A 13,555-nucleotide genomic window follows, 5' to 3' on the forward strand; every position below is an offset into this window, starting at 1 on the left:
GGTGACGTGATGGCGTCCCGAGACGCACGCAGCCCTGGTGCGCAGGGGCGAGCCCGGTGGGCGGGACGATGGGGAGGAGGAGGCGTGGCCGGAGGGAGAGACCGAGGCCTGGCGCTAGTGAACCAGAGCTGTAGCCGAAGGGACACTGTCTCTGTAGTACTGGAGCAGTAAGGATCTAGCAGCGGCGGGAAAATACCTGGAAGTCCCTCCCTGCAACAGCTTCACCGGTGCGGCACGTTTTTTGGCCGGAAGCCGAAAGAATAAATCGGAAGTGACGTCGCGGTCAAAACAAGCCGGGGGGTGGGGCCCTGCAGTGAATCTGGCCGTAGATGGGAAGGCCCGACTCGCTGTGGGCTGTCGAAGGCGGTCGCCAGGACTTTCGCTCCCACACGGTCGGCCTCCGGCCCCTATCCCCGGGACCAGCCCGCCGCGGTTGAGCCAGAGTTTCCGCCCTCCCTACCCGAGCCGCGCTAGAATTTTTCGGGCAGAGTTGGCGGGAGGCGACAGAGCGGACTTCCCTCCCTGCAACAGTCTCCCCTCCAGCGGGTTCCTGTCCTGGGACGCCGGGACACCTGTGGCCTGTGAGGCATCATTCATTTTCATAGCACCTTCCTGTCCTTGTAGAACAACTCCAGGATGAGGAAGAACCGGGGGGCTCCTGTTACTAGCACCCACCGTGGATTAACCCAGTTGCCCGTTTTATTTCGTTAGGGTCTCTCTCCCCTTATCCCTGGGCTCTGACAGATTGAGGTGATCCTAGCTCTCCTTGGCCTTACCTCTTTTTCTCACCGCCTCCTCTTCTCGATCATCTTTTTTTTTCCCCCCTTCCTCTCTTATACTTCAAAATTATGGCTTAACCAGTCAGTGTTGCTTCTTCTCTCTGGAGTGGTGCCAAGATAAGCGTTCTGTTTCCACTCCCTCCTCCCCCAAGTACATTTGCTCTTCTTCCCTCAAAGACTGGTAATTCCATTTCTAAACCCTGATTTGTAACATGGAAGATGTTTAGAATTGGACAGAATATTAGAGATACCTATTTCAACCATCTTCATCTTATCTGAATAAAATGAGTCTTAGGAAACGTGTATGATTTCTCCGTCCAGGGTTGCACAGCTAGTTGGTAGTGATGTTGGGAACGGAAAGCCAGGTCTAATCAGCAGATGTTTGTTGAGCATCTTGCAGGCTCATTTCAGGGTAGAAAAGAATACGAACCTTTGTTAAGGTTCAGATCAGAAAATATTTATGGAGTACGTGATAGAACCAAGCACTGTTTGTGTGCAGAAATTAGTAAGAGTGCCCCCCCCATCCTAGAGGAGTTTTCAATTTATTAGGAGTTTAAATGGAAATTTTCAAGAGAGTGATAAATGCTAAAATAAAGATATATGCGGGTGCTGAGCGAGGTCAGGGGAGTGGCACTTCGCCCAACTCTGGGTAGGAGTCTGTGTGAGATGGCTCTTCCCTCAGGAAACACAGTTCATATCTTGTAATATACTTTTAAAGACCTCTGCATTGCCCCTCCACCTCCATTTGAATCACAACTCATTTTCTGTTTTAGTCTCCTTCTTACCGCTTGCTGAAGTGTGTTGACTTTGTTACTTGTTAACATTATTATTAGCGTTTATTATTTCTTCAACTCTTTCTCCCTTGGAAGTTTTGGATTAGTTTAGTGCTGCTTTTTCTTTTAACGAACAGGGTGATGGAGTCGTGAGCTCCTCTTTTCTCTTCTCTGTAGTGAACATAATGATTACCTGCCCTGACTACTCAAAGGATTGTTATAAAGATCAATCTTGGAAGATGTTTTAAAACTGTAGAAGTGATTATCTATAAATGTATGATTTGCCAACCTTTGCTCCACTGTGGTCCTAATGCACTTTTCTCTGTTAGTTCCAATTAATTACAATTTTAAAACACCCTGCACCCTCAAAATTTCTGAGGCAGTAAGCCCTAACATGAAAAAATTAACTGGATGCTATTAATTTTCCTCTTGTCTCAGTGACAATATGTGTAAGACAATTATATGCCTTGGAGTTCTTCCTTTTTTTAGAAGCAATTTTAGGTACAATAATGAAATTTCTCTTGAAATTTTATTAAGGTCCATAGGAAAGTGCCAGTGATTACCTTACTGAAAACTCATTCTAAAACAATAGTAAATGATTCAGTAACAGGTGTGCTTCTAACCTCTGTTTTGAGAGTTCGCGTTTATTGAGTTCATGTCTTGACAATCTATATTTGGAAAAAAATGAATAAATGGGACCAAAAATTATACTTAGATTATAATGTCCTAGAGATGCTAAAGCAAAGGAAGCCAGTCCATAATCTGTACACTTTATTTTTCATAAAAACCTGTATTAAGTTGCTAACACTTGATTTAAACAAAAACTGATTAATAAGTATGTTTTCAGTTCATCATAACCAAAACTTTGTAAAGCCTTTCACTATCCAGGAATTATGGATATTGTAGATGCTGATAGACTTGGGTACAACATGAGTTCTATCTTTTCTTAAATTCAAATTTTAACAGCATGTTAAAAAATAAACCTCAGATTAGAGGTTAAAGTTTTTACATGAAAGTTTATTTTTGTTGTTAGCCTGATTTTTAAAAACTCCATTTGGCAATATTCAGGAATAGGAAAGGGGAGAAAAGGCTAAGTAAAATTTGTTGGGACCTAGTGATGGCGGTGAGAATGTTACTGTATTTCATTTGGTCTTTGCCAGGGTCCTGTGAGGTTACTGGTGTATACCCATTTTACAAGTGAGACTGAGGCTTAGAGAGGTTGAGGAGCTTGTACAGATTCACACAGCTAATAAATGGTGAAGCTTGGATTCAGACCCAGGTTTTTCTGCCTCTGGAGATTGTATTCTTTCTATTATGTATAGGTGCTAATAGGAGCACTGTTTGCATACGTGATTGAAAATGATTATTTTGTATACATTGATATAATAATTTTAATTTTTTTCTTTCAGATGTTTTAATACCCAAATTTGAAGAATACACTGTACGCCATTCTTATAAAACCAAGGGGAAATCATGAAGAAATGTTTTAATTATTGAAACTACAGTTGAAATCATGGCTACATCAGCAAATTTGGATATTGGAGCCCAGCTGATAGTAGAAGAGTGCCCCAGCAGTTACAGTCTAACTGGCATGCCAGACATTAAAATAGAACATCAGCTGGACTCAAATGCAGAAGAAGGATCAGCTCAGGGTGTTTCCATGGGGATGAAATTCATACTGCCTAACAGATTTGATATGAATGTCTGTTCTCGGTTTGTGAAGTCCTTAAATGAAGAAGATAGTAAAAATATTCAAGATCAAGTTAACTCTGACCTGGAGGTGGCATCTGTCCTATTTAAAGGTTGAAAGTTATGGTATAAATATCTGCATTTGTTTTGTTTTTGTTTATTTTTTATTTTTTTCCCTTTCTGATCATGAGATTTTGAGTTTGCGAAGAGTTTGGAAGTCATCTTTAATTATGATTTTCTAGAATCTCATAGAAACCAAAATTAAATAATTTCATGTTATATAATGTCCATAAGTACATGTTGATTTTTACTTCTTCCTTGACCTTTGTTTATTTACAAATTCTCTAATAAAGTTTATTATTGTACCTTTTAAAATTATAGGAGAAAAAAATTTTGTGCCTTTTGTAAATGAATTAACTCCATGAATATGTGATTGGCATTAGCTTCCAATGCTTTAATACAGTGAAATCTGTCATCATATTGTAGATTTACTTTTATAACAATCTATCGAATATAAAAAACTAATCTCTGGATAAAATTGCTCAAGATTAATATTGAATTTTTTTCTGGAACTTTTACTAGTACAGTTTTTTTTTTTTTTTTTTTGCGGTACGCGGGCCTCTCACTGTTGTGGCCTCTCCCGTTGCGGAGCACAGGCTCCGGACGCACAGGCTCAGCGGCCCTGGCTCACGGGCCTAGCCACTCCACAGCATGTGGGATCTTCCCTGGCCTAGCCACTCCGCAGCATGTGGGATCTTCCCTGACCGGGGCACGAACCCGTGTCCCCTTCATCGGCAGGTGGACTCTCAACCACTGCACCTCCAGGGAAGCCCACTAGTACAGATTTTTTATGGCAAAAAAATAGTATCACTTGAGAACCAGTTAAAGATATTATACATCTTGTATTTCTTTTTTAATGTAAACATTGACATAGAACTTTGAAATTCTTTGTTATTAAAATATTGTTTTAATGTGTTTAAATTAATTTTACTTAGCTGAATGCAGTATCCATACATCTCCTTCTCCGGGAATTCAAGTAAGGCATGTCTACACTCCCTCTACAACAAAGCACTTCTCACCCATAAAACAGTCAACTACTTTAACCAACAAACACAGAGGAAATGAGGTCTCAACCACACCTCTGTTAGCAAATTGTAAGTATTTCCCACTGATGTATTAGAATATTGTTATTACTAATGTAATGATTTCAAGAGTTTGGCTTTGAAACATTATTTTCATTAAATGCATATTCTGTTTTGGAAAGCTTAAGTGATGTCCTGATAGTTTTAGTAATTTAAAACTCTTTCACATATTATTGCATATTCAGATATTTCATGTTTTATGTTTCTCTGTTGAGAACAAATACAGATTGAAATATTAATTCTTAAAACCTTCATAATTTTACTATAAAAGCAATGAGTTATTCTGAACTTTGTGCAAAGCAAGACATTGTGTTTTTGTGTTCTTGGAGTGCATTTTATAAACTAGATCACTGATCAACAAATGATTTGTAGTAAAAGCTGAGCGATGTCTACTATAATTTCGAATTTGAATATAATATGAATATGAAATCACCTCTTTAAAAACTTTGAATTTACAATTTTTTAATGTAGAATTATTCTAGAAGAAATAAAATGAAGGGTTTTCTCTGTAAACTAGAAAATATTCTATATAGTACGGGTTTCTTAATGAGAGGAAACCAGTTAGCAATTTGATGTTAGGAATTATATTTGAGAATATAACATAAATGCATCTGTATTCTAAAGCATGGTGAAATATATGTTTTTACTTTGGAAACACTGTGTCCCTCCTGATTTTGAATTGTATGCTATAGTAGGTAAGCCAGAACGAGTTCATGACTCTAACTCTACCTAAGAGCCATTTCTGTTCTATTTATGTAAATTTGCATATGCCTCCCAATTGCTTTCCTTTCTGTATTAAGGCCACCCAGTCATATCATCCTAAATCAAGGATCAAGTGATACTGATTTTTAAGATGAACTGTCATAGAACAGTACCTGTTTGGCTTTGTTTTAAAATAAAGAGATTGTCTTAAAATATTCCAACCATAGAATTTTTTTTTTTTTTTGGCCACGCCGAGAGTCTTAATGGGATCCTAGTTCCCTGACCAGGGACTGAACCCCGGGGCCCCGCAGTGAAAGCGCCGAGTCCTAACCACTGGACCACCAGAGAATTCCCCAACCATAGAATTTTAGGAAAAAAAAACTAGGGATCATGTGGTTCACATACTTCATGTTAGACAAAAATGTTTAATCAGGTCTCCAGGGTCACACAGCTAATTAGCCACAAATAGGTCTGTACTCAAGAATTTCCTGTCAGCTAGTTTTTAATTTACTATCTTAGTCCTCCAAAAGTTAAGAAATACCCATGGCCTCTTGAAATAATGATATTTGGGACTTAAATGAATACAGTCAATTAAAAATCAAGAGTCTTTTAGACCCAACTTCCTTATACTTCCTTATAAGTTTGGATAAAGAGATACCATGTTAAAAATTAAGTACCTAAACCATTTCTTTAATTCATAAGATCAGTAACAATTTGCATTGTTAATAATCAAACAATTTGCACATTCACTGTTAATAACACTTTGCAGATGTCAGAATTACCTTAAACATATATGAGTCAATTCTCAGACTCTTAGATATTTAAGGTAATTCTGACATCTGCAAATGTTAGGCTATATTTTAAGTTAGATTTTTTTAGACAATAAAATGATAGTTCGTGTTTTGGAAAGGAAAATTGCTACACAGGCATGAACAATGAGATGATGAAAGTGTACCTACAGATATACATGAAACTTTTTATGGTATTGTTTCAGCTTTGTCTGTTCACCAGTTGGCTGCTCAGGGAGAGATGCTCTACCTGGCTGCTCGTATTGAACAAGGTACTAGCCTATTTTTTTAGATGTATTTAAAACAAATTTAATAGGATTTATCAGATTTGTTATTGTTTTCTTTTTATACAAGAAAGTATAAAGACAAAAAAAAAAATAGTTGCATAACCTCATCAGGCAGATAACCCAATAGATACTTTAAAAAAAAAGTAATATAAGGTATAGAAGTTAAAGCTTCCCTTACCACCCTCGCCTTTTCTGCAGAAGCAAACATTATAAGTTTCTTATATTTTCAGAAGACTTTTCTGGAAAATATTTATACTTGGGGCAATATGTGAGAGTATAGTATATATGTGCTTTTTTTTATTTACACAAGAGGGAAAATATACACACTGCATTGCGCTTTACTTTTTTCACTTAAATTTTGAGATCTTTCCTTATAAGCACATAAAGATCTATTTCATTCTTTTTAATAGGTCTGTGATTTTGCATTGTATTGCATATACTGTGTTTTTTATTTTTAACTAGTTCCCCTGGTGGTAGTTGATTCCAGTTGATTTCTATTAAATAACAATATTGTTGGCATTCTTTTAAAGTATATCCATAGGGTAAATTCCTACAAGTATATTTGCTGGGTCAAAAGGTATATGAATTTTTATTTTTATATACATTGCCAGATGTTTGCCCTGTCCTCACACCAGAGTTAGTGTTTCTACTTCCCCATACCCTCACTGACACAGAATATTATCAGACTTTAATCTTTGCTAATCTTATAGGTGAAAAATGGTATTTCATACTGGTTTTGTTTGCCTTTTTAAAATTATGATCTATTTGAATTTCTTTGTGTGTGAACTGCCTGTTTTATATTGATTTATATGAACTCTTACCTAAATTAAAGAAGTTCACTTTTTGTTTATGTTGAATCTAGTTTTTTCCCAGTTTGCCATTTTTCCTTTGACTTTATGATGTTTTCAAACACAGGCTTAACATTTTTAAGTGGTAAATTTATTTTTTTCTTTGTGACTTCTGAGTTTTATATCTTGCTTAGAAAAGATTTCCTATTCCAAGATTATAAATAAATTCACTCATACCTTATTCTAGAACTTCTGTGGTTTCTTGTTTACATTTCAATCTTTGACCCATGGAATATGTTTTGGTGTAATGAGGTAAAGGTGGAGCTTAACTTTTATTTTCATTTTTCAAAAAGTTAGCCAATTGTCCCAACATTATCAGTTGAATGCAGGGCATATGATTAAAGAGTGGCTTTTTTAAAAAATCATGTCATTCTTTTATAAGAAAGACTTCATCATTATATTCCTATTTGTTTATAAACATTTGAAGGTTTTATTCTCAATCTACTAAATAAATTTAGGGAAAAAACTGTGGACTTTATACCTGGTAGACTGAATCTAGGGAACAAAATGGGTTTTGAGGTAGAATTGCATAGAATTGTGTTTCAGATTATTCAGTCTTCATTCATATTATATTATGTTAGCAAACCACCAAAAGTTTTAAGAGACTCAAAGGCAGCAGTATTGGCTAGAGAGTAAAAATAGCTTTACTAATTTGGGGCTTTTTATAATATGTATTTATGTAATGCTAAGGGCTATCGTATAACCTCATTTTTATTGTGATCCTCCCAGCTAACTACTGAGATAAGCAAGGTATTATTCTGGATATTAGAGGAATTAAATGACATGCCCAGAATCACACTGCTAGAAAGTGACAGTCAGGATTCAAACTCTGGTCTCCTGATTCTGTGTCCAGTGTTCTGTGGACTGCCCTGTACCTAGCATTATGTTGTGTCTGGTAGTTTATACTTTAAATAATATGCTATTTGAACTCAGCTACGTACCTTGAGGCACAGTTTAATGCATTGAGACTGCAAATTGCAAACACTTCAGTGAACACAAGTCAGCACAAATGTGAACCTCATTGGGTAATATAGTCACCTTTTTAGAATGCCAGTATTTTCATAGAGATATTAATATGTGGTTGTTAAATTAGATCACAAAAATTGCTTTTCTTTTAAATAGAAAATGTTATCAATCACACGGACGACGAAGGATTTACTCCTCTGATGTGGGCTGCAGCACACGGGCAAATAGCTGTGGTAGAGTTTCTACTTCAGAATGTAAGGAAAATGCCTCAGAAAAATGTATATGTACAGTTACTTAAGTTCAGTTAAGTATTTAGTAAAGTTTTTACATCTCCAGCCAGCTAGACGTAATGGTAGAGGATCCAAAAAATGTTTACATGCTCTGCATATTCTTGTGGAGCTTGCATCTGGTTGAGCAGGCAAGTGTAGTCGTCCCTGAAGCTGGAGAGAGAAGTGAGTGCCCAGCCCTGCTAAGCACGATGGGAACAAAAGTCCTGTCAGCCCTGTAGGAGAAGCTTCTTGGAGAAGATACAATTTGACTCCAAAGTGACAAGATAGTTAGGATTGAGGTAGAGGGAGGAAGGCAGGCCTTCAGACAACCTTGATAACAGAACGTCCAGGAGTAGAAGTTTGTGTTCTTTCTTTATTAACCCCAGAACATTACCTGACCTAAGTGTTGAACTGTAATTATTATTGACAGAAGTAACAATATTCTTGTTTTCATAAACTGAAAAGTCTTTTATCTCTATTTCCTACTGCAGGGTGCCGATCCCCAGCTTTTAGGAAAAGGTCGAGAAAGTGCACTGTCATTAGCCTGTAGTAAGGGCTACACAGATATTGTCAAAATGCTGCTGGATTGTGGAGTTGATGTAAATGAATATGACTGGGTGAGTCTGTAATACTGATTTTTAAATTACTGGAACAAACTCTAGGATTTATTTGGTTTGGGGAGACATAATAAGCTTTATTAAACCCTTGGAAGAATAATTAATTACCTTAGTTAATTAAACAGCTGGGAGGAAAAGTTAATGTCCTAAACTCAATTATTAGTTCTGATTAAGTATTCTTCACAAAATATTAAAATTACCTTAAACTACTTTTACATGCCCAATTCACAGGAGCATTAAATTATTTGAATCTTGCTCACCTTGAAAAACTAAATCACCTTTCCTTTTGCAGAATGGAGGGACGCCTTTGCTTTACGCTGTACATGGAAATCATGTGAAATGTGTAAAAATGCTCTTAGGTAAGCAGATAAAAGTAGAAATATTTAGAAAACGCCACATGAAGACATTATTTTTTACAAGCTAGCCTCAAGAGAATCCTGAACTATTATTAAATACGTTATTCACCCCTGGCGCACCTGCTGCCCTAAGGTTCCCATGTAAGCCGTAGCTCCATCACACAGCACGCCTGCAATCGCAGTATCTGTCCTTATTGCTTTCCTTTTAGGGATCACATGTGAATCCTCGGCTCTTTTCTCTGTCCACAGTGTCTTTAAGCCTGAGTGCTGTCTGTAGTGGTGTATTAGTTTCAGTTGCTCTAGAGGATGCCTGTATGATTGAAGTGTCTTCCCTCCGACCCACCAGAGTGAATTCTATGCCCTCTGTGTACTCTGTACTTTGTCAGACCATCCTGAAAATACCTTCCAAATTTGCAGAAAATCTGTCCCGCTAATTGCGCATGAGCCAGTGATAGACAAACATATCCATATTTTCATTTTATTTATGTAGATTTTTCTGTTTTGGTATAGAAAATGGAGCTGACCCAACAATTGAAACCGACTCTGGATACAATTCTATGGATCTAGCTGTAGCCTTGGGCTATAGAAGTGGTAAGTGGTTTAGAACTCTCAGGTTTCATTTTAGTAAAGTTATATAATAATACAAACCAGTGGTCCAAACTATTCTCATCACTTGCAGTTATAGAACATGCATGTTATCCTAACTCCTGACATATACTTTCAACTGTGGGCAAAATCAATAGATTCCTACAAAGTCTAGAAATGAGTTTGTTACTATTACTTTTCACCATCCCAAATAATTAGTTGCTGGAGGATACGTGTACACCTATTTACAAGATGTGTTTAACATTTCATAGCAAACTATTTATAAAATGCTTTATAGTTGCCCTTTCTCTGTTCCTTAGAACAACCTTGTATTCTGGACTCTCCTTCAGTTTCAAAATTTAGAAACCAAGAACAGAAAACCCAGTAACTTGGACAATTACTAAAGTCAGTGACAGACTAAGTTTGAAGTATTGCATTGTAATCTTATTGCCCTCAGACTATGATTATATCCTAATTAGAAATTATTTTAGGAAAATGTTGGTGATGTTAAGTTGAATTTGATAGTTTTTTAAAATTTTGTAATCAACATTGCTGTTGTCTTGATCACATGTGTGTTCTAGTTCAACAGGTTATTGAGTCACATTTACTGAAACTGCTTCAGAACATCAAGGAGTAGACATAGTCATCAGAAAGTGTTGTCTGCCCTTCCGTTTACTTTTGGCCCTTATAAATGATAGTTTTGTTTACTTATAAATTTTTACCTCAGTTGCAATATTGACTGATTTTTAGTAAGTTTTAATAAATATTCCTCTGAGTAATTCACTGGTTTATAATAAAATTAATGTTGATGCTTTTTTATAAATGTGTTTTACCGCATATTTAAAATTATAAATGAGTGTTTTGTGGCATGTAAATTTTTATGGTACAGATAGTTATCTGTGTTTGTATCAAGTGCTGTAATTTAACATTTTTGGAAATTATTCTGCCCTATTCATCTTCACTCTTGTATTAACTCATTGACTTTATATAGAGTTTGCTATAAATCCATAGGAAAAAAATTTGTTATTATTGAATTTAAAAATGCACAGTGTGGTTGTTTACAAAATGGTATTATAAATGAATAAAGTACTTTTCTTCTGTTAGTTTGCATGCAGGTTGTTCTTTTTACATTGCATAAGATTATTAAGGTATCTCTTTGGGATTTTTAGTTTAACCCTTCTGTCCTGCCAGGATACTCCATTAGATCAAACAATATAATTAAAATAAACCGAATGTTAATTAGTCAACAAAGACTTATTGATTGTCATTTCTAGAAGTATATTGAGAATATTTTAACCTTGTGAGTAAGTTTTCAGTAGGAAAAGCCCTCTGTGAAAGAGAACTCATTTCTTCAATAAAAGTCAGTCAGATGCTCTTTCCACTAAATTCCACTAAAGGAGCATTATAAACTCGTGCTATACCAACATCTGGAAGACAGCCACGAGCTAGAAGTTGACATGACCACTGAGCGTGGGACTTGGGTTAAATCACTTCATCTGGAAAATAGGTGTGATGTCAGTTATGACAGTTGGGTTGTAAGCCACATAAACTTGATCTAGCTAATTTAAGCAAAAAGGAATTAATGGAAAGACACAGAATGGAAGGAAAAGCTGAAGAAGCAGGCCATACCAAAGGGATGAAACTAGGCCAGGGATCTCAGTCAGGAAGTCATGGCCAGTCATTTTGGATGCCGCTTTGGTAATGCTTAAATCCTCTTGTTTATCATTCTGCTCGGAATTAAATTTTCCAGGAGGCAGAAATCTATTTAGCATGGGATATAAATGCACCACTGTATGGAGTTGAGGGGAGAAGGGGATGACTGGTTAACAACCCACCATTGCCCCAAGACCACCTGGAAAGCAGGAGGCCTAAAGGAAAACGACAGGAAGAAAAAAATGATAGATGTTCACTCCAAAGGCAAGCTAAATCATACGTGAAAATAGTACTAATGCTTCCCCCCTTGTCAGGCATATGCTTTAAATCGATTTTACCTAAAACCATTCACCCGTCCATTTGGTTCCTTTTCTTATCGATGTCACATTATCCATGAAGTGTTTGTTACTTCCTGTTCATATTACAAAGTAACAAAATCCAATGATCCCTTTGGGCACATCGCTCAGTATTGTTTGCAAGTGCTCTCCGCAACTGAACAGCAACCAAACAACCTATGCTGGGATTGACTCTAAAATAACCACTCCTAATCGGACTCAGGTCGACAGCCAACAGATCTCAGAGAATATCTTGAACAAAATTCCCCTTTCCTATTCTATCACCTTTTAGCCTCGGGGTCCCTGATAACAAACCCCAGAAAAATCCCTTAAGAAATAGACACAGTTAATTAAAACACAGGAATGATACTTATGGGCCAGTTCTGAAATTCCTCTTTTAAAAATCAAGTACCTTGGACTTCCCTAGTGGTGCAGTAGTTAAAAGAATCCACCTGCCAATGCAGGGGACACGGGTTTGAGCCCTGGTCTGGGAAGATCCCACATGCCGTGGAGCAGCTAAGCCCATGTGCCACGACTACTGAAGCCCGCGCACCTAGAGCCCGTGCTCCGCAACAAGAGAAGCCACCGCAATGAGAAGCCCTCGCACCACAACAGGAGAGTAGCCCCTGCTCGCCACAACTAGAGAAAGCCCATGCGCAGCAGCGAAGACCCAACGCAGCCAAAAATAAATTTATTTAAAAAAAAATCAAATACCTTTTAGGTAGTGTTAATTGATTGCACAAAAACTTATTTAGAGCTTATGTACCAGACACTGTGCTTGATGTGAGGATAAAATACTGAGCAAAAATAGACACAGTCGTGCTGTCAAGGCACTCACTGCCTAGTACAGTACTAGGGCTCATTACTGCCACAGAGTGAAATACACTAACAATAATTTTCAAAAAGTTTAAAAACATTATTCTATGTAAATATAAATTGAACACCTGTCAAAGATTTTATTCAACTAATTAATTGGTAAGGAAACCAGTTAGATGTTAAAACTAATTCCAAGAGCTAGATATTTTAGGCAATGTTAGTATAAGCTTGCTGAGTTAGACACAAATCTGATGAACATCCAACAAGGCCATAAACCATAACCTTTGAGGCTATCTTTTCCACTGGACAGAAATTACTGGCATCTCTATAGTATAGAAATCTACAAACTAACATGTGACTTCACTAAATCCGGTACTTTTAGTCAATAGTAAGCAGAGAGTTGAACTAAGTAGTTTCCCCCAGATTAGTGGTTCTCAAATTTTAGTGTATATCAGAATGATCTGAGGGCTTATTGAAAATATAGATTGCTGAGTCCCACCTACAGAGTTTCTGATTCAGTCATTCTGGATTGGGACTCAAGAATTTTAATTTCTAACAAGTTTCCAGGTGATGCTGGAAATGGACTATCCTTATGTGAACTTGAATTCATAAAATGTTTCCTAGCTAATGATTTCTGTAAGAAAAATATTTTTCTTAATACTCTAGCACACAAAATACCAGAGGAGATTCAGTTTCTTTATCTTCTGGGATTTGAGGGAATATTTGATTCATGTAAGTGACTATCTTTATAAACCAATCTAGTTTTTTAATACCCTCCAGTGTTAGGAAGATATTTCTCTTACACAACGAGAGGTAAAGGTCTTTCTTAATTATAGACATGCAAACACACAGAGGGAGAGCGTCTAGCTTTGTCTATTAGCTACAAATCAGAAGTGAACCAGAAACAAAATCTTAGAGTTATTTTTCTTCCAGTGAGCAAGTAGTTCTTA

General features: G+C 36.8%; 1 protein-coding gene across 1 annotated transcript; it reads left to right on the top strand.

The window, feature by feature from the left end:
• Positions 1-80: 80 nt before the first annotated feature.
• Positions 81-10,904, top strand: ANKRA2 (ankyrin repeat family A member 2). Its single transcript, XM_032629144.1, has 9 exons — positions 81-581; positions 2,962-3,354; positions 4,237-4,395; positions 6,080-6,145; positions 8,131-8,228; positions 8,735-8,860; positions 9,153-9,219; positions 9,727-9,807; positions 10,383-10,904. The coding sequence occupies exons 2-9, from the start codon at positions 3,066-3,068 to the stop codon at positions 10,436-10,438; spliced, it is 942 nt and encodes a 313-aa protein (XP_032485035.1). The 5' UTR covers positions 81-581; positions 2,962-3,065; the 3' UTR covers positions 10,439-10,904.
• Positions 10,905-13,555: the final 2,651 nt, after the last annotated feature.

The sequence above is a fragment of the Phocoena sinus genome, chromosome 3 (assembly GCF_008692025.1).
Source record: "Phocoena sinus isolate mPhoSin1 chromosome 3, mPhoSin1.pri, whole genome shotgun sequence".
Taxonomy (NCBI): domain Eukaryota; kingdom Metazoa; phylum Chordata; class Mammalia; order Artiodactyla; family Phocoenidae; genus Phocoena; species Phocoena sinus.